At 50.2% G+C, this 20,499-nt stretch overlaps 3 protein-coding genes across 4 annotated transcripts; 2 read left to right on the forward strand and 1 right to left on the reverse strand.

The window, feature by feature from the left end:
• Positions 1-303: 303 nt before the first annotated feature.
• P2RX5 (purinergic receptor P2X 5) lies at positions 304-12,850 on the forward strand. Its single transcript, XM_059829107.1, has 12 exons — positions 304-440; positions 2,788-2,938; positions 6,170-6,241; positions 7,289-7,364; positions 7,717-7,813; positions 8,193-8,273; positions 9,096-9,234; positions 10,077-10,213; positions 10,496-10,589; positions 11,118-11,183; positions 11,497-11,579; positions 12,014-12,850. The coding sequence occupies exons 1-12, from the start codon at positions 304-306 to the stop codon at positions 12,087-12,089; spliced, it is 1,209 nt and encodes a 402-aa protein (XP_059685090.1). The 3' UTR covers positions 12,090-12,850.
• Positions 12,851-14,832: 1,982 nt separating this feature from the next.
• Positions 14,833-15,725, reverse strand: EMC6 (ER membrane protein complex subunit 6). Its single transcript, XM_009810551.2, has one exon. It carries the CDS (start codon positions 15,720-15,722, stop codon positions 15,390-15,392), a length of 333 nt encoding a protein of 110 aa, XP_009808853.2. The 5' UTR covers positions 15,723-15,725; the 3' UTR covers positions 14,833-15,389.
• Positions 15,726-16,361: 636 nt separating this feature from the next.
• TAX1BP3 (Tax1 binding protein 3) lies at positions 16,362-20,431 on the forward strand. 2 transcript variants are annotated; one of them, XM_059829346.1, is made up of 4 exons: positions 16,362-16,419; positions 18,092-18,211; positions 18,537-18,614; positions 18,834-20,431. In XM_059829346.1, exons 1-4 carry the CDS (start codon positions 16,381-16,383, stop codon positions 18,969-18,971), a joined length of 375 nt encoding a protein of 124 aa, XP_059685329.1. In that variant the 5' UTR covers positions 16,362-16,380; the 3' UTR covers positions 18,972-20,431. The 2 variants fall into 2 exon arrangements, with proteins under 2 accessions (XP_059685329.1, XP_059685331.1); XM_059829348.1 differs by lacking the exon at positions 18,537-18,614.
• The last annotated feature ends 68 nt before the right edge of the window (positions 20,432-20,499 follow it).

Here is a 20,499-nt window from a genome sequence, read left to right on the forward strand (position 1 = left end):
ACGCTGTAACATGGCTTCAAGCTATAACGTATTTTGTTACAAACATTTTGTGACTCGGGGGGAGAGAATGACGCTTGGGAGCAAAACTGAGGCGGGGGCTTCCCCAGAGGAAAGCAGCTAAGGAGATCTCGTGTTAGTGCAGCTGCTGGTTTCCGACCCGAGAGCAGCTGACAGGAGGGAGGAGATCAGCCTCTCGCTCTGAAGGGGTTGGTGTGTCAGGTTTCCATGCAGAGCACGTGTGGATAATGCGAGCTGCAAGCGCTGCTGCTTGCTCCAGCCATCGGTACAGAGCAAGCTGGGAGCATGGGGCAGGTGGCTTGGAAGGGTTTATTTCTATCGCTTTTTGATTATAAAACAGAGAAATACGTCATTGCGAAGAACAAGAAGGTGGGGATTCTCTATCGAGTGGTGCAGCTCTCCATCCTGGCTTACCTGGTGGGGTAAGAATCACTCTGCATTTCACATAGTGCTGCGGTTGCGTTTGCTTGCTGTGTTGTGATGAAGATTAATGTAGGATAGTCTGCATACAGAGACAGCTTGCTATGCCTTATGATTTTAATGCAGATAGTTATGCTTGTTTATACAGCTGGATTTTGTAATGTCTAATAGACTTACATCTGGTTTTTCACCTGCTAGGGATTGCTAGATTCAGCTCTACCTTCCAGATTAAGAGAGTTAAAAATAGATCAAATGGCACTATGGCTTTGTACTGCATTATTTACGCCTTTATTTCTGTATTCGGTGGGAACGGTGCCAAACCTTAACACCTGACTCATTAGAAACAATAGCATTTATGGCCATGGTTGCTGAGCCCTGGGACAAACCTGGTTTGTCTGCACGGCTGCATGACATGCTCAAGTCTAAATGGGGAAGGAACCAAGCACAAAGTGGCAGATTTCTTTACTGGAGTGGGCTGCAGCAGCCGGGATTGTGGAGGTTGAAGCAGCGTGAATGTCGGCTGCCTTGCATTTATTTCAGAGCAGGGTGAGCTGGCATGGAGATAGCTAGAGCACCTCTCAGAAAAGGCCCAGTTCTGCAAGAAGCTGGTCACACTGACATGTAACAAACACAGCGATACTCCTTGCAGCTTGCAGGCTCAGACCTGCAGTTATCCAGCCTATGTGGTGTCTGTGCCATTGCTTCCTGAGTTTCTGAGGCTTTGCATAAGTCTTTACCCTCACTGTCTGTGCTTCTGAGTCCCTTCACCTTTCTCACACCTCGTGTTTTCACTGATTAAATATAGCAGAGTCATTTTTACGTGCTGGGTTTATTTATAGAAAGGTGTACAGTTCCAAAGCCTGCTTTAGTTAGCAGGGCAGAGATGGAGTCTCAGCAGTCTGGCACGTATTAGCTGCTAAAGGAGGAACCCTGCAGATAACATTACCGAGGACACATCTTCTATCCAAGAGGGATATAGCATGACCAGTGACTGTGAGTGTTCAGAGAGTGTCTGGGCCATACAGGCAATTTTCTTCCCTGGGTATCTATTGCCTTCTGCAAACCTTTGGCACCATCAGTGATGGTGCCTGCAGTGACTCCTTTGTGGCTGGGGGCTTACAGCTTATTGCAGAGGTGGTTAGTGTTAGTCCGATCTCTGACTGCTTGATTATGTACCCATACCTGTTCAGAGGCTGGCTCGGGGGTTGTGATCATCAAACTCCTCTGGACCGTTTCTTCCATGTAGCTGCCATTTCCTCCCTGATTCACTGCAGAAAATGTAAGGGTCTGCTTTTGTGCCCTCCTGGGAGAGAAAAACAGTGTTCTCAGGAAAACAGGAAAGTAGGAAACTTCATAGCGGTGGGGAATGTTATTATTCAGGTTTGTCACAAGTAGCAGGTGAAGGGCAGCGTATTCAGTGCTGCTCAGCCTGAGATGGCCGCTTTCCCTTTCTGTGTGCAGTGGTGGACTCCAGGTCAATGCACTGCAAAGGGGAGCTGTGCCAGCAAATGCAGCCTGCATCCCTCCCCCAAAACCTGCCCCAGCACCCTTAGCCTCTTCAAGGGTCTGAGTGATTTGTTGTCTTGGCATGTGAATTTGGCAGTATTTTGGAGAAGCTGGAGGCATTTCATTTGACCCAGAGAGGTTTTCACCCAGTGACACGGAGCTCTTGCTGCTTCCAGTGGGGAGAAGTAAGCAAAGCCGTTCCCTGGAGTGCTTAGCGAGGCAGCAGCTCTTCCAGGTGTGCTAGCGAGAAGCCTGAAGCCCAGCAGAGGCCAGGGTGCAGTTACCATCGCTTACAAAAGATCCTGTATCCAGCCGAGAATACTCCCTACAGATTTCTGTTAGCGCTATGCAGTTCACCTGCAGGAGTTGCAGCTCCCTAGCCATGATCTGTTGCCGGACTGGTAGCCTAACGGCAGGCTGCTAAAATGGAAGTGAATCATGTATTCATGAAACCAACTACACTCTTCACTGCAACTTGCAAAAGCTTGTATTATTTTTCATCTTGAGGAACACAGAGCCCTGCCCTCCCCTCTTTCCATTGAGGTTGCTGAGCGTAACACAGAACAGGGAGGCAGAAGGTTTGCTCTTTTACCCCATGACCAGTTATTACACCTTTCCCTGCATGTGGGGTCCTGGTCCTGACTCTTTCTCCAGTGCTGTAGGTAGGTGCAACTTGTGTCAAAGAGTTTATTCTAATTTTGTAGTAGTAGTTGCAGAGGGTTTGGTGTCATTGGCATGTTCTGATTTGCCCTTGAATGGTGTTTGGCCTTGGTGTAAATCTTCTCTGGCTAACTTGTTCCCTGACCCCACTTGCTAATGCCGCTGCCTGCTGTGTCTTTGCAGGTGGGTGTTTGTTGTCAAGAAAGGCTATCAGGACACAGACACATCCCTCCAGAGCTCTGTCATCACCAAGCTGAAAGGGGTAGCCTTCACCAACACCTCGGAGCTGGGGGAGAGGCTGTGGGATGTTGCAGACTACGTCATCCCTCCGCAGGTTGGCATCATCCCACTGCTACTGTCTCTGCCACTCAGCTAGAAAGACATCTTCCAGCGTGGTTGCTGGTGGAAAGGCTGAAGTGGTGTACCTTTCCTGTGAATGAGCAGGAGGTGGTCTACAAGAAAGCAATGCTGTGCCTTCTCTCAGGTCTTTCCAGCAAATATCAAAGCAGCCTTGTCTCTCTCGCAAAGGTCCATGCTACTTGACAAGCAGAACCTTGCAGCAGAAGTCCTGTGGATTTCAGTGGGACTGCTCAGCTGAGCAAAGTGTCTGCTTGCCTCCGTTCCTGGGCTGGAGCGGGCATGCACAGGGCAGCCCAGAGGGCGTGGGAGATGGAAAGAAAATGTGGTGCAATTTGAGTGATGAGGGTTGCTTGAAATGTGTCTGGCTAAACCTGCCTTGCTGCTCCCTTGATTTGGACAACGTGAGATGCATAGCTGATGCTTAAGGAGAAAAGATGGCAGCAGATGTGGCCCGGCACCGGGTTGGAAGTTGCCCAGCTGTGCTTGCCAGCGGCTGTTTGTGCTTTCCCTGCTAGTGTCCGCCACATGCGTGGAAGGGTACAAAGTGAAAATCAGAGCCCTGTGCTGACAGGGGGCAGAAAGCGTTAAATTGAACAATTTACTTGTCTGTACATAAGAATAAAACTTCACCTTCCTCCTGCTGCAGCCCATGTTTACTCAGACCTGTGGATCTGTGCTCTGCATCTCCACCAATTTTAATGTAAAGCCTTCCTGCAAGCTGCTGGTCTCAGACTAACGTGTGCTGTGCAGCAGGAAGGCCAGGCAGCGTGCTTGCAGTGCCTCTTGTTCAAGCTGTGTGGAAGCCCTGGGACACTTAGCAGGTGGCTGGTGTGCACACCCAGATACGAAATGGTGATGCTGACCAATATTTTAACTTGTCAGACATTTCTCCTGTGACTCAATGGTCTTGTTACTGCGTGTTGGCTTATTGGGAGGCCTTGTAGTGTGGTGTGCTGGGTAAAGGTAGCCAGCTCTGCCTCTGGGCTCGTGCGCTCTGCAACACAGATGTCTGGGCTATGGCATCATGAAGCCAAACGCAACTGGACAATCAGTCTGCGATATTGAATCCAGCACTATTGCAGTCTGCCCCAGTACATCAGCCCCCAGCAGCCACAGTAATGTTAGACTCTGGGCTCACAGCGAAATGCAGCAACTTCTGTGGACTGTGAATGCAAACATAGACATGCACAAGCCTTCCTGCTCCATGTGCTGATTACTGTTCATCTGCTGAATGTCTCAGGTCAGCCATGAGATGTGTCCCACATGGGTTTTTAGGAGTATCTGAATGCCTGCTACCAGTGCATTAAGTGACTTGCTCTGCTAACTACTGCGTAATCTCTCTCATTTTGCTTTGGAGGAAGAGTCCTGCCCCGTCCAGGTGGGTCTGGGTGGGCTGGTTTGTACTGGAGAGACCCAGCTAGTGGAGCAGGAGGCAGTGAGGGCTGGGAGAAACCCTGTCTTCTCCACAGAGCAGTGGGCAGCTCTCCTGAGCCCACCAGTGCAGCTGCTGACCGACGTGTCCCTCCTGCTGAGGACAGATGTACCTGTGTCCCAAAGCGTTGGTGGGATGTGGACTAAACACACCCCACACAAAGCACAGCGAGGGCAGGAGAGCGAGCCAGGCAAGTGTGAGAGCACCGAGCTCTGCTCCCATGCACAAAAACCTGAGATCTCTGATTTTTATGTGCAACAGGCAGGGCTGTGTGTTGGAAGGGGTTTTCTGAGAGACTCCAGAGTAAATAGTGGGCACTCAGCTTGCTGAAATTCATCACTGAGGGCTGAGAATGCCCTTGGACAAGGTAAACCAGTGGCGCTTTGGGGTTAAGCTTAATGTAGAGCAGGGATTCACCTGGTGAATCCCTCATTCGTTGCTTTCTTGGGCTTGTTCTCTGACAGGTTTCCAGAAACGTCTTGTTCCCTGTTGTGGTTTAGAGCAGCCTCGTGGAGTCGGGGGTCCAGAGTTTGCTCCTGATCAGGTATTTTATCACCAGCTGCTCGCTCACACAAGCATCCAGTGTTATAGGTGGCCGGGCTTGACACACTGTCGGTTCCTGTTGTGGGTGAGGATTTTTTGTTTGAGATGCTCGGGGCTGCCCTGCCTCCCAGCAGGACCATGGGCTGGCTCTAATGGTTATGTGTGCCCCCTTGGTGAGATGAGAGTCAGGCTCCCCAGTGCCGGGGGCTGTCAGGAGACAACCTGTGTTTCTGTAGCTGCAGCCTGGTGCTGTTACTGACCCTCCTCCCTTTCCCACGTGTGCACGCTATGGAACAGAAATGGTAGAAGCACATGGGTTATTTTGGCATTCATTTTTGCTTCCGAGTGGTGAAACAGCCTCCATCTGCAGTGCCGTGGTAAGCTGCTTTCTCTCCCCTCTTGCTGACTCTACAACTGCCTTCAGGCTTGTTTTTCCTGTGGTTTCCTTTGGTGGTTGGTTGTTGAGGGGAAACCTTTAAGGAGAAAAGTTAACTATTTTAGCTTTTTGCTGAATGTGGGGAAGGGACCAAACAGAAGCTGTAAGTGTGCAAAGAAAGGAAGGCTCCAGAACAGGAGTCAGCCATACATATTGTGGCTTTGCCTAAATACAGAGCGAACACTACACTGCCAGAAATAAGGATTTTAGGTATGAAAACGCAGTCAGGTGTCTCCTTGCATGTCTCAGACAGTCATTCCAATGGCTCAGTAAAGGGGTCTGTATCCTCTCTATTACAGCTATGCTAGAAGTCTTGTGTTTTGTTTTATTGCATGTCCACAGTATTGCACTAAATCTGCTGCTGCGCTGCGCCCTCTTGCCTTGCTCCGTGAGCTTGGGCTTGTAACAGCGCCGCTGGGGCAGCCAGCCTGACCCTGGCTGAGAACAAACACTCACAGCTCTGCAGTGGGACAGGGCCTTTGATCCCTGATCAGGCACTATGTCCTTATGGAAAAGGAGGACAAGTGCTTGCTGAGCAGCCAGCGAGGCAAGGCTCAGCAGTCCTGCTCACCAAACTAATGCAGTCTCTGAAGCAGAAGTCCTTAAGCCACAGAGACCCACCAGCCTCATCCAAACAAATATCCAGACAAAGGTGCTGTTGTATCTTGGCCTGAAAAGCATCAGGAGAGAGGGAGGTGTTACTGTTCTGCGGAGAACTGCATCCTCCTTGTGACAGGTACTTTAAGAGTAAAACAGCTTTTCTAACTCTTCCTGCCTTACTTTGTTTATTCTAGGGTGAAAACGTCTTTTTTGTCATGACGAATCTGATTGTGACCCCAAACCAGAGGCAAGCCACTTGTCCTGAGGTAGGAAGAACTGAGCCCCTTGGCCCCCAGACCCCTACAAAACTGGGGGTAAGAACTGACAGAGGACACCTGGGGAGCAACGAACACAGGAAGGATGAAAGGCGAATGGTTTTTCTCTGTAGTAATATCTCAGTTGGGAAAATCGGACTCATTACTGCAAACCTGGGAGGTTCAGCTCTCTTAATTTCCAGAGGCAGTGATCATGTAGAGCCTTGCTGGCTTTAGTTGAAGGTGTTGGACATCTGCCCAGCTGGAGATGAGACCAGAGCAGTGATTGCTCAGAGTCAGAAAAGGCCATGGGAAAACAACTTTGAGTTGACTCGATCTAGTTACGGGTAGAGGAGACTTTCTAAGAGCCCCATCCTGGGAAGGGCTGAACACTCAGACTTTTATTACCTTCAGGACATGGGAGGGGGCTTGGTACCTTCCAGAAGATGCCTTACGGGCCAGGGGCATGAGGTCTTTCTGTATCATGTTGAAATGTCCTCTGTGGAGACATGGTTCAGAAAGGGCTGGACCCTGGGGGAGGAGGGCTCTGGCCATCCAGGGAGTGTTGTCTCCAGGTAGCAGTGATTAATTTTCCGTATCACAAGCAGCAGGGTAGCCCAGGCCAAGAGCACAGCTTGCGTGTTCAGGGCACGGCTGTCCTCTAGTGGCTGCGTTAACCCGGCGTGCTGCTGGGAGAAGGGTCATTTTGAGCCCAGAGAGCTTGTAGCTTAAATCAAAGGTAGGGTTATCTCTTAAGGTGAAGTACTGTGGCCTCCTGCTTGGTTTTGGTGAGTGGTAGGTGATGTCTAGGTTTTTCCACAGCCTGTCCCTCTCCAGATTGAGCAGAGCCCAAAAGCAGGACGTTGTAGCTGAACGGTGGTGTTGCTGGTGGTGTGATACTGTCAAGCTATTTGCACATGACCTGTCGTTACCACTTCAGCTGCCCGTTTTCAGTGTTCACCATGCTATAGGGGATTCACCCCACATCAGTAGCACTTTCTTACCCCTGAGTCTCGTCTCTTGTCACAGGTCTCACTTCTGTCCTCTTCCACTTTGCAGAGTGTCAACATTCCCGATGCCCTGTGTTACGAGGATGAGGACTGCCCCGCAGGGGAAGCGGTGGTGGCTGGCAATGGTAAGGGAAGGTCCCTCCTCCTGTACTGTGTCTGGTAGAGGCAGGTTCCTTCAGAGGCATCAGCCTGGTTACAACATCAGCGATCTCTGATTACAAGAATGGCAAGGACTTTTTCTTTACTATCTCTTATTAAGATCGCTGCCTTGCTTACAGCTCTGTGGTGGCTGGGCCAGAGCACCCTGGGCTGCTCAGAAAAGCAACAAGAGAGTGGTTGTTCCAGCTGAGAGGCCCTTTCACAGCAGGGAGAAGAACTTAGGGTGGCAGTGAAAAGCATCTGATCTTCATGTGCCCTGTAGGCAAGGAGAGGAGGTGGCTGCTGTGTGTGACCTTTTCTGTGATGTCTGTGCTGCAGGGGTTAAGACTGGCCATTGTTTGAAAGACAGGGACAGCATCAGAGGGACTTGTGAGATACTGGCCTGGTGCCCAGTGGAGAAAAGATCCAAGCCCAAGTACGTGGCTATCCTGTGCTGTTCTGAGCTTGAGTTGCTTGGCTTGTGTGTCACTTAGGGCGGTTTCTGGGTTCCCTCTGCTTGGATGCTCGCTTGAATGTTGCCTGTTCCAGTGCAGGAGGGAGCTCTGCATGGCCGCCTGGCAGGACTGGCCCTCTGCTCCCCCCTGCTTGGCTCACTGCCTGTCCCAGGGCTGTTCCCAGCTCTCAGGGCTTCCCCTCAACCTGCACGCTGCTCACCAACTCCTTGCTGGCAGTGTGGGGAAAGTGGCACGGCTGGCCTAGCGCCATGGGGTGAAACCTAGCTGTTTCTAAAATGGCAGTTCCAGTTTAAACATGTGGGCAGGGTACGAACCAGATAACAAACCCTTCTCTTCCAGGAAACCACTTCTCGCCAGTGCAGAAAACTTCACTGTTTACATCAAGAACTCAATCCGCTTCCCCAAGTTTAAGTTCTCCAAGTAAGTGCAGGTGCTCAGAGATCCCCTGTCCTCTCCATCGCAGAGCCAATAACCTCAGTTTGCTCCACTGTCCTTCTCCTGCCTGAGGGTTGGCGTGGGGAGGCAGATAGTCCCTCTCCTAAGGTGCAGGGGAAGGCCTTTGGCTTCAGGCTGTGTGGGAACAAGTTGTAATGAGGGCTTGGAGCTTCTCAGAAAGCAACTGGGATAAGGCTGCCCTTCACCAAATGAGGTCTGTGATGGCTCCTACAGTATGGGATGCACCAGAGCTCCTAAGGCAGATTGATCTGTCCACCAGCCAGTGCATAATCAGTGCAAAGCTGCTTCTGCTCCCAGATATTCCTCCTCTTCCATAAAAATGAAGTTGCCTGGACGAGGCTGGGAAAATGCAGATTTAAAATATTTGTTTGCATTTGCTGCTGCAGCTGTAGCTCCAATATGAATGAAAGAAGTGTAGAAAGGAGCGTGTTCTTGCTATCCTGTCAGGCTCAGCTAGAGATTTCTAGCATCTTTATTTTTTTCCTTGAGAAAAGTAAGTGGCCCTCAAGAACTCTGGCAACCTGCTCCATGTGAGTCCTTCCCTGAGCCCAGATTCATCTGGCCTAGTCCCTGTCTCACCTGGACGTCTTTTCTGTGTGAGCGGACTGCTTTCCCTGGGCCAGCAGTGGAGGGGCTGTCAGGGTGACAAGGCTGGTGGCAAGGTGACATCTCTGTTGTGCATGAGGGGTGTTAGAGAAGTCTCTTGTCTCTGCAGTCTTGGTGGCGTAGGCTGTGTAGGCAAGCAAAGAGGGAGACAAGATGGATTTCCCCCTTCCCTACGTGCAGGATGAATGTGCTGGCAACGGACAATGAGTCCTACCTGAAGAGCTGCCGCTACAGCACGGAGCATCCCTACTGCCCCATCTTCCTCCTGGGGAACATCGTCCGGTGGGCTGGGAGCGACTTCCAGGAAATGGCCTTGGAGGTAGGAGTGCCCCTCGGGCTTGTGTGGCTTCCCAGCTGGCCGTGCTGCCGCTGCGTGGCTGTGAGGAGAGCCACTGGTGACTGCCGGGGGATCTGCCTCCTGTCCAGGGAGCAGTGGAGAGATGCTGGTGCTTAAAGTCAAGCTGGTCCCATTTATCCTTTCCCCAGGGAATGGGAAGCAGGGTGATGTGGGTCCTCTGGAAGAGATGGTTGGGTCAGTTACCTGTTACTCAGAGATGCCCAAACCAGTGCTCTGCCAGCAGGGTTTCTTTGTTTAATTTGAACATTACTACACCATCAGTTTAAATCCAGGACTCTGGAAGGCCAGTGGGGCTCCTCTGCTCAGAGAACGCCTCGGGAGGCTTCCCCTGCAGGAAACGGACACGTTTCTCCATGGAGACCCAGGGCTGCAGCACCAAACAGGCTGCGACCCAGTATGCGTAGCCCGGGGGGAAGATGGAGCCAGTCTGAGGCATCCCGGGAAGCACGGGGTGAGAAGAGTGCAGGCTTTGTGCTGGCTTCTGAACCTCATCCCTGCATAAAAGAGCCTCTTCTCTGCTGAAGTATGGTACAGCCACTTAAATTAATGAAATCAGTGTCCTGGGATGAGAAATCTCCTCCTAGGATACCAGCACAGGGAAAACTGGGGTTGTATATAGAGTAATGTGACTAATATCATAAGCATGAGCTCAGCCCATCCAGAAGTGTGTGTGCTCGTGTCTGTGACCAGAAATACAGCTGTTCTTGTCCCCGGGGAAAACTTGCCCAAGGATCTGACAAATTTGAAGACACATTAATTGAACTAAGCTTAAAAAACTCACACTGTCTCTCTCTTTTGTTAAGGGTGGTGTGATAGGAATTCAGATTGAATGGAACTGTGATCTTGATAAAGCCCCTTCTGAATGTAATCCTCACTATTCTTTTAGCCGGCTGGATAGCAAGTTTGCAGAAAAGTCCATCTCTTCTGGGTACAACTTCAGGTAAGTAAAGAAGAGAATACGATGCAGTACCGCAGTCAGGCTGAGCTGGTTTGACCTGAAGGCATTAGAGGTTGGCAGTGAAATAGTACCAGATCATGCCGGGCACTGCCCCAGCCAAACACACCACTTCAGCAGAGGAGGGGAGGGAGGAAGTCACGCTCATGGCAAGCTAAAGGTGTTTTAGTTGGGGAATGGATCTGTTTGAACAGATAGGTGAATTCAGATGCGTTCTTGTGTGTGTGGGCAGATTATGGAATTAAAATCAGCATTGTTGTATTCCAGGTTTGCCAAATATTACCGGGATGCTGAGGGAGTCGACTACCGGACGCTCATGAAAGCATATGGAATCCGCTTTGATGTGATGGTGAATGGCAAGGTGAGGTCCCAGGCCAGAGTATTTCAGAGGGTGGAGAGAAAAAAGGTGGGGGACATTTCCCAGTGGGAAGGCAGCTCTGGGATGAGAACAGCCTCTCTGGCTTGTCGTATGAAAGGGCTCTTGCCGTTCATCCACGTGGAGCTAACCCTACGTAAGAAAGGAGCTGACCTGGAGTGCAGATGAGTCTGTATCTCTTCTACCTAAAAAGAGGCTCATGTAAAGTCGGACAGAAGTAAATATGCCCCAGAGACTTGTTTTTCATGCATATGTACTGCAGAAAAAAGAAGCCTAATCCAGGGATGACGCAAGCGCAGAAATGCAGCCATGGACAGTTGGATCTGAGACACGCACAGACCTTTAGCCTCCAAGATTGTTCACTGCAAATCTTCTATGGTTGTGCCTGCTTGTTGCTAACAAAACACGCCCACAGGCACTAGTAGCTTCCCCTGTGTAATACCACACCCTTAAGTTTGTTTCTTGGGCCGTTCTTTCACGGAATACTTCATGGCCTTTTTTTTTTTTTTTTAGGCTGGGAAATTTAACATCATTCCCACCATTATCAATATCGGTTCGGGGCTTGCTCTCATGGGAGCGGTAAGTGAATGTATTTTATTGAAGTAACATATTGGCACACAGATCCCTCATTTAGCTGTTATGAGGATAAAATGGGACAGTTGGTTTATATCTTCTCCAGCAGAATTTTTGCTACTGTCAGGTGTGTGTCTGTGTCCTGTCTTAGGCATTTGTTAATGTACCTTGTAGTCTAAATACCCCTAAGATTACATGGAGTATGAAGGAAAATACAGCTCCTACAACTTGCTCTTCTTTAATTAATGCTCATTGCTAATTAGATCAGACACTTCCTCTTCTACTCCAAAGATAAAACACAAGTTCTTTCTGTTTTCAGGGAGCTTTCTTCTGTGACCTGGTGCTGCTGTATCTGATTAAAAAGAGCAACTTTTATCGAGGCAAAAAGTACGAGGAAGTAAAGTAAGTGGGCTTGGCTTTTGTGTTTAAATGTAATGGCTTTATTGTCATGACTAATAGAAAGAGAAGGAGATACGGGAAGACGGTAAACATTAATGGCAAACAAAGGCCAATTCCAGGAAATTATATTCCTCCAAATGAGTTTAGCCAAGTTCCTCCCTTCCTCTGTAATTTAGTGCTGCAGTTAGCTGGGGAGCAAAGGAGGCTGCTGTGTCATGGTTGGACTATAAATGGCTTTGCACTGTCGGTCCATAATGACTGCAGATGGAACTGGGGCAGCTCCAGAGCCTCAGGAATCTGAGAACTGGGGCTTTGTACGGAGGGTGACGGCCTTTGTGGTAAGGTGTGGCAGGCCTGGCTGGGAACCTCTTGCCCGCATTGCTTCCTGAAACAGAAATAGCCTGCTTGCCTCATCTCACCTTTGCTTGTTTCCTCAGGTCCAGTTCCAGGAAATCGTTATCTAGCCCTACGCTGAACGGGAATCAGAGCCCTGACCAGCTCGGTGGGCTCTAGGCGCAGCGATGGCTCTGCCAGCTGGACTCGTGTTCCAGGGAAACCACGCAGGTGTGACGTCACACCAGGATTGGGGGGTGGAGATACCCCAGATCAGATCTACTGTCTATTATCGGGATTACCAGAGGAAAAAAAAAGTCCTTTAAAGACCGCCCTTCTTTCCCTGAGATGTTCTCTGGTATCCTGAGCCTGCAACAGTGTGTCATCACTACGGATTTATAAAAGGTTTTTATAAAAGGAAAAAGAAGGCACCAAATGAATGTTTTTATATCTATTGATAGATATATCTGTACCTACGTCAATAGCCAGCGTTACCCCGCGCTTTGCTTCCATGTGCGCAAGAGCCGTGATGTGAAACACCGCTGGCGTGTTGAGGAGGGCTGAGGCTGAGATTCAACCTGTCTCCCGCTCCACTGGCTTGCGGCCACCGCTTCCGCCTCTCACTTGTGTTACACGCAAGATCAGATGTAAAGCAGCAGGACTGCTCTTGTCAGGAAGCACAATGAAATGCCGCATTTCAGCAGCTCTCAGAGCCCGGGGCTTGTTATCCTGCAATGCCCGTGCTGACCGGGCCTGTGTCAGAGCGGGGGCAATTACTCTTGCTGCGAGGTGTGTGTAACCATTAGGGCTAGAAATGGTGCTCCTCCAGGAAAAGCCTTCGCAAGAGCTGCAACAAGGTGCTCCGCTCATCTCGGGAGTGGCAGGAGAAGGTCCTGCCGCAGCTCTGAATGGAGAGTCGGTTCAGCCGTGGCTGGGTCCCAGCTACCCACTGTCTCTATTTGTAGCTGGCCCAGAGAACCGACATTTCAGAGCACAGAACAGGTAACAGCAGACAGAGGAGTATTTTGAAGCAAGGCAGGGACAGATGTTTTTGTGGTTGGTAGTGGGGGGGAAAGGGGGTTAGCGCACTGGAAAGCAACGTGGCACTAGGAGTATCTGCACGGAGATGGCCTTGGGGTCTCCCTCCTTTGTTCAGTGGCTGATTTAATTCGCTCGGGGTTGTCCTTTCTGCATCACTTACCCATTCATTGCTCACGGTGGGGAGAGATCGGGATGGGGCTTAACGCTTCTGCCGTTTTTCAGAGTACCCTGAACTGTACTGCAGAGACTGAAAAGGGGAGCTCTGTCAGGTGAAACAGACCTTGCCAGGGTCTTCCAAATATACCAACAAGAAAGGCGGATGTCCACTACTTCAAAACCCTGATTAACTTACAAGAACTACTAGTGCTTCTTTGTTTCTCAATAGAGAAATGTCTCATTGCAGCCCATTCTGTGAATTTCTGCTCATGTGGGGGTGCAACTAACCTCAGAAAAGTGCATCTAGAATATCATTGTTTAAAGTTTGCATTTGTTTGAGCTGACAGGAACTGACTCACCAGCTCCTGAAGACAGTGGGTGGATAAATATTCCTGCCTCATCTAAAGCTTCCACATCGTGGCTTGGTACAAACTGATCACTGTTCTGTAAATGCTGCCAGGTCGCCATGGTAAAGATTAAGTGTTTCTGTGCACTCTTCGAATACCAAGATTTAAAGGACTCCTGCTGCAGTGTCCTTATGTACTGCTAGGACAGCTGTAGTGGTGGCGTTACAGAGAGATGCTGTGATCGAGCGTTCTGCACAAATGGAAACGGTGAGCTGTGCTCACCTTTGCTTTAATGTCTTTAAGGTGGTTACTCCAAGGTACAGGTGGATTCCAAATTAAAATTCTACTCCGAATTCAGCCATGGATAGCAACCCCCACCCAGTCTAGTCCCCTCCCTCTGCTTCTGTGCAGATGCAAGTAATTATTGAGTCAAACATTTAGCTAGAAAATAAACAGTGGACTTAATAGCTTAGGATAAGCTGCATACCTCTGATGCTATAATCACATCCAAAGCCTCTTCTCTTCGTGCCAGAAGTCTCTCCTCTAGGCGAACAAGTTAACGTGTATAACTGACCTGCCAATCAAACAGCACCGGCTTTTGACTGTCAAGAGCTTAATTCTATTTGAATAATTTCTAGATGGTGAAACCCCACGTGACTTAGGCCCAGGCACAGCGTGTGGAGACCAAGCAGTTCATAACACATAAAGTTTCTGTGCTCTACTGAAACCCATGTTTCAACTCGACAAAACAATATCCTCTTGTTAGATGACCAAAGTGATTTTGTGAATTTAAGTCTTCAGGGGCTTCAGGCCTCTAAAATTCCCTTGAATATTTCCCTTCTTTATACCCTCTGTTTAACACAATTCCTACACCCACTGCTGTTGATAAAACATAACCAGATTCCTCCTCAGGAGCTTGTTTCTTTGACTTTGATTTTTTTTTCTCCTTGTTTGTATTTCATGTACAGCAATAAAATTTCTCACTTTAGGGCAATGCTCTCCAAGACTCTTCTGTACAGTGTGTTTTTTAGGTTGCGCACACCACCACCTCTTTGTGATACATACTTACCGTAAGCAAGTCAATTGAACACTAAGTTTGCACAAGCAGGTCTACAGCAAAGATATTACCTGTACAGTGGGGGACTGAATTTTCCTTTCCATTCCTGCCAGAGACATACGGAACCACACAAGGCCCTGCTCAATGACAGACAATGCCAATCGGCTTACAAGTGTGTTCAGTACAGACCGAGCTGGCAGGTACCAAGGCGCTGCGCTCACTTGATTGCGTTTTATTGGACACAATGGCACTAAGAAAGGAGCAAAGCGTGTGACTTGTGAGAGCATTACTTATCGACTTTTGTATACACCAGTGAAGAGCATCTGTGACAATGTCATTTATTGATAGTGTGTACATATAGCAATTGTGGAAATAACGTTTGCATTAGCAACTCAGTTACATTTCTGTGCCAAACCTTTATATGCGCTTAATTACATGCTACTGTGCAGTATTTCCTGGTCTCAGTGGATTATTTTTTAAGAGTGCTGTGTTACACACTGCTTTCATCAGTGTTTGTGCATAGAGACAGGCAGCAAATCTAGAAGGGACTGTAATTGTTACGTCTTTTCCAAAACGCAAAGGATACGAGGGACTACATTAACCAAAACCCACGGCTGTGCCTGCAATTAGGGACAGAAGTTATTCCTTAACAACCAAACACATTTTCATGGGAGGCATCCAAGCGGTGTTTCACATTCAGTTTAATTAGAACAGTACTACGGATTCATTTGTACTTGGACATAATTTAGTGACAGTATTAACAATACAAGCGATGAACAACAGTTTAAAAGGTAAGCTGGCCTAGTTGTGTAGATGATTTTGGCAACAGTCCTCCTGCTTCATTAAAAACCACTGCAGCTCAGGTGGCTCCTAGTTGTTTTAGTAGACATGAACCATGCCGTACAGGAAAGTCCAGAACAGGACATATGTGAAGAGCCCTCCTATAAGCCCCCCTGTGAAAAGTGGCCTTCGGGATTTAAAGTACTTATTCCATCGCCGTCCGGCTTTTAACACCAAGAGCACGGAGAGGAGGACGGAAGCCAGGAAGTAGAAGATGAAGCCGTGCAGGCCCGTCAGGCCGAGGATCCCCGCCGTGGCACCCGACAGGGCCGAGACCGACGTCCTGCAATAGTCCAGAATGGCGGCGTTCCCCCGCACCGCCGCCTCGCTGATGAACTGCGGCCCCTCGCGCTTGGCCGCCACCGCGGCCATGGCTCCCAGCCGGGCTCGGGGACCTCCTCGCTCCCAACGAGCCTGGGCAAAGGAGACACACGCTGTGCGGGCCGGGGGGCGGACTGGCCCGGCGCAGCCCGTGCTTGAGGCGGTGCCTCCCGCGGAGAGCCGGGCCCGCCGCACCGACCCGCGGCGGCCGCGAGGCCGCCCTCAGGCGCGCCGTTCCGGAGCGCGGCGGGAGCCCAACGGCCTTCGGCGCCCGCGCGGAGGCCCCTCCCGCACCGCCCGCCTGGCGCCGCGCAGCGCCCGCGGGGCCCTCCCGCCTTCCCCCGGCCCGTACCTCTCATCCACGGCGGCGCGCTGCTCCGCGCGACCCTCGGCCGGGCCCGACCGTCACGCCTCGCACCCTGCCAAGGGACGCCACACACCGCCCGTCACCGCGGGCCGCCCGCCGGAGCCGAGGCCGCCGCGCCGCCCCGCCGGGCCCAACCTACCGCCAGAGCGGAGCCTCTCGCCTCCCCGCCGGAAGCTCCTGTCAGGCATCTTGGCGCGGGGGCCGCCGGGAAAGCGGCCTGGCTTCCGGCGCCCGCGCCTCCGCCACGGGCGAGGCGGCACCCGATTGGCTGGCGGCGGCGGGGGGCGGGGCCGGGCGAGGCGCTTTTGTTCGGGCGGCGGCGGCGGCGGCAGCGGCGGGGCCATGTCGTACGTGCCGGGGCAGCCGGTCACCGCCGTGGTGGTGAGACGGGGACGGGCGAGCGGGCGGACTGCTGAGCGGGACGGGGACAGAGGCGGCGGTGCCGCCCGGCAGCGCCCTGCGGGTTGTCGGCGGGGGCGGAGGTGCCGCGGGCGCGTCCCGGGGCAGCCCCGGCCCGCGGGTGCGTGGAAGGAGCGGACGAAGGGCGCGGGTCGCAGCGCCGCCGGCCCCGGTTGCCGCCCGCGGCCGCTCACTGCCCGCCCTGGCGGCGGCTTTCCGCCGTGGAGGCTGTCGGTGCCCGCGGCGAGTCCGGAGTAAGGGGCGGGATGGGCCCTCGAGCCTCCCACGAACGCCTCCCCGCTCCCGGGTGGAAGCTCCGCCGGTGTGAGGGAACAGACTCCCGCCGAGGGCCGCGGCCCCGCTCCGCCTTTGCAGGCGTTGCTCGGGAGAAGAGGGAGGGAGGGAGCAGGTGCCCCCGGGCCCCGCAGAGGCGTTTCGCCGCGGGGCGGCTCGCAGGCAGCCCGGTCTTCCCCGGCGGTGCGGCGGGAGCGCCCAGCGCGTCGTCCGGTGCCCTCTGCCGCCGGCAGCTGCAGGGCCGTGGCAGGATGAGCACCTGCTTTGCCTAGGTGGGCTCGAGGCAGTAGAGCTTCCGAAGAACGTTAACTGCCTTCATCAGCCAACAGTGCGAGCAGGGGGCTCTGTCGCTCCTTCCACAAGCCAGGGTGCTAAACTGAATCCTGCTTGGGGGGGTGTGACGTTAACCCGGCCGAAGTGTGCCGTGCCACTGCCAGCCGGGTACGAGCAGAGAGCCCTGCGGCTGGGGCAGCTGTCCTGCTGTGGCCACGCAGGCTGTACCCCAGGGAGAGCCTGAGCCCAGCACGCCTCAAGAAGCTCACCGTCTGACAGGGCTGTTCGAGAAGAATCATGGAACGGTTTGCGTTGGAAGGGACCTTTAAAGGTCATCTAGTCCAACCTGCCTGCAGTGAGCAGGGACATCTTCCCCTAGGTCAGGTTGAAGAACCTTTTGAGTGGTTATTGTTTCAGTTAAGACCGTGGCTTTGAATCTTGGCTCAAGAATTGTACAAGCTGGTATCTCTACAGTACTTAAATAATGAGTAAAGCTTGTCAGATGCCTGCGTTCATCAGACAGTAAGGAACATGTCTCTGGGTTACGAAAGTGTGTTGATAACTTATCTTAAAGAACCATCCTAATAATAGGTTGTTATTTCCACTGATAGAGCTAGGCCAGGAACACAAGGCATGTGGATAAAGAGCAAGATGAGTCTAGCTAGGACTGACTGCTAGTTATCAAGATGTGACTCATGTTTAAAGAGACCTGCTCTCTTTTTAGTGTTTTCCCATTGTATCTCTGGGCAGCGGTAAAGCGCTGAGTAGCTAAGGAGCTTGGCTGTGTCATGGCACGAGCGCCCTTGGGATGAGCTTGCAGATGGCTTCCTGTCCTGCTGTCTTGTGGTAGGGCTGAGCCAACTGTCAACACCAAGGCTGCGTGTGACTGACAGACAGCAAGTGCCACGTGATAGTTCTGTGCTGCCACGGGGTTTTAGAGCTGTCTGCCTGCAGTATGTAAGCTTACTGAGCTGTGATGCAGCCTGCTCGGGTAGGTTTACTATCTAACTGAGTCTTAAGTATCTGTGTCTCGAGATTTCTTCCAGTGACCACAATACTCAGCTATTTTATCTTTTTCTCTTTTCAGCAAAGAATTGAAATACATAAGCTTCGTCAAGGTGACAATTTGATTCTGGGATTCAGCATTGGAGGTGGCATTGATCAGGATCCTACTCAGAATCCTTTCTCTGAAGACAAGACCGACAAGGTCAGATGCTCTTTGTTTTCTGTAGCAGCTATCTCTGCAAAAGACAGCGCATATCCAGCTCACCCTGCAAGCTCTACTCACTCGCGTCTCTATTCCATCTTTTCGCATAGCTGACTACTAAGGTTACTCTGTTGCCATGTTATCATTTGCAGAGTAAGCTTGTTTTAAGTTAGCTCTCCACCTTTTCTATTTTCCAACATTGCGCAAACCTGTTTTGAACCAGAATCCTGTAATACAGTACAAATTATTTTTACATTGTCAGTAGAATGGCCCTTGAGTATTTAATGCTCCCACGCTTAGTAAATGAATGCTTTTTTTTTTCCAGGGTATCTATGTAACAAGGGTGACAGAAGGAGGCCCAGCAGAAGTTGCAGGACTTCAGATTGGAGATAAGATCATGCAGGTAAACAAGATAAGACAAGTACCAATGTAGCACTAAGCGCACACTACAGAGAAGTTTCTGCTGGGGGAAATACTGTCTTCTGGGTACCTTCCAGGACAGTTTGTAGGCTTATAAACAAACTGAGCTGTGGCATAAGCATATCTACTACATAGTTCTGACAGAACAGTTACAGGACACCTGTGAGTCCCTGCACCTGCCTCATTTTATGTTTTTTCCTAGGTGAACGGCTGGGATATGACAATGGTGACCCACGACCAAGCTAGGAAGAGGCTGACAAAAAGGAACGAAGAAGTGGTACGGCTGCTGGTGACCAGGCAATCTCTGCAGAAAGCTGTGCAACAATCCATGATGTCCTAATCAATTGTCAAATTGGGGAAGGGTTGGGGAGGGAGATATATAGACTGATATCAAGCAAGGAAGCAAATACTAGACCTGAGCAGGTTGTCTGGAAGGAGTGCATGTTCCCAACTGTGGTAAACACTTTTTTTTCCTTTCTCTGGTGTAACTGGCAGTAGTAAACCACTAGTCCCCCAGCAAGAGTGCCTCTCTAAAAGTCTTCCCTGCAGGTACGTGGTAAGACTTTATTGTAGTCATGGCTTTCAGGAGGACAGGACAACCCTAGTTATCTACGGAAGCAACTGGAAAAGCCTTAACTTTGACAGGATTCTTTTGTAGCACAAAAGCTTCCTATTTTAAGAGGAAATGTGGCTTCCATTGTGGAACATGAGGGTTTGCTGTGCTTCAGCTTACAGAAGTGAGCTGTCCTGTCCTCTCATGCTTATCAAGTTAAAATGCCAGAATTAAGAGTCACATGCTGCTGTGGGGAGGAGCACTGTACTAATCCCACATTGTGTGCTAGCTAGACAGTATGCTGAAGGGTTTGGGGCATTACGGTTTTCTGCAAAGATTCCCTGTACAAAGCAGCCTCTTCAGACAAGAAACAAGTAACACAGAAGTGTTAAATCAATGCCTGTGAAGTACACTAGAAGTTCATAGACACTACAGTTCAACTTCACTGTCAGAGTAAAACCTTAATTCTGCCTGTTCCTGAGTAATTTGTAACATCAAATGAATCAAGTTTAAATGAAAGGAATATGGAGCAGGTAAAGAAAACACTGTTGCTGAACTTACCAAAAGAACTGCTTGTAGCTGTAGAGTCTTCAGGTCTTCATTCCACTTCTATCAGACTTGAAATGGGAGGGGTGGATTTTGGTCTGTCTTCTAGAAGACTTTGCTTAAATCACTCATTTATTGGATGGAAGAGATGAATATGCCAGTAATTTGCAAAAGTGCCTCTTGACCAAATTTGAACTTCTCATAAGATACTAAGTTGTTCAAATCAATGTGCCACAGGATTTAAGAGTCTTGCTGCAACACTAAGTTAATTATCTAGCATCCTACTGGTTTGTTAACCAGCTAGCTTTACAATTATCCGAAAACTGGAGTTCTTAATTCCCTTCAGTTGATTTATACATATCTATACTTTTCTTAAGCAGTCTTCAGGTAAGCTGTTGTAAATAGAACACGAGGAGGTGGCAGACTAACTTATTCAGTACATTACTGCTGTGCCATGTACGTATGTTGTGATTAATGCATCTCAGACTGTTCTGTACACACCAGCAGATGCCTATTTACCATTTTTGTATCTATGGAATTATTACAATACTGCTTTTGAATTTTGTAACTTAAGAATTTAGTGGTGGTAAATTTTAAGGCTTTCAAGTTGAAGTTATTTTTGTTACTATAAAGATACACTGCTATTTGTACTGCTATTTCACTTGATTTTACACACAATAAAACAAAGTTGGATTTCCTGAGCTGTTTCTCCTTACATTTAAGAATACCACATCACTTGCACGCCTCCAGCTGACACCTTTTTTTCTGG

This window comes from Gavia stellata, chromosome 25, assembly GCF_030936135.1.
Source record: "Gavia stellata isolate bGavSte3 chromosome 25, bGavSte3.hap2, whole genome shotgun sequence".
Lineage (NCBI taxonomy): Eukaryota > Metazoa > Chordata > Aves > Gaviiformes > Gaviidae > Gavia > Gavia stellata.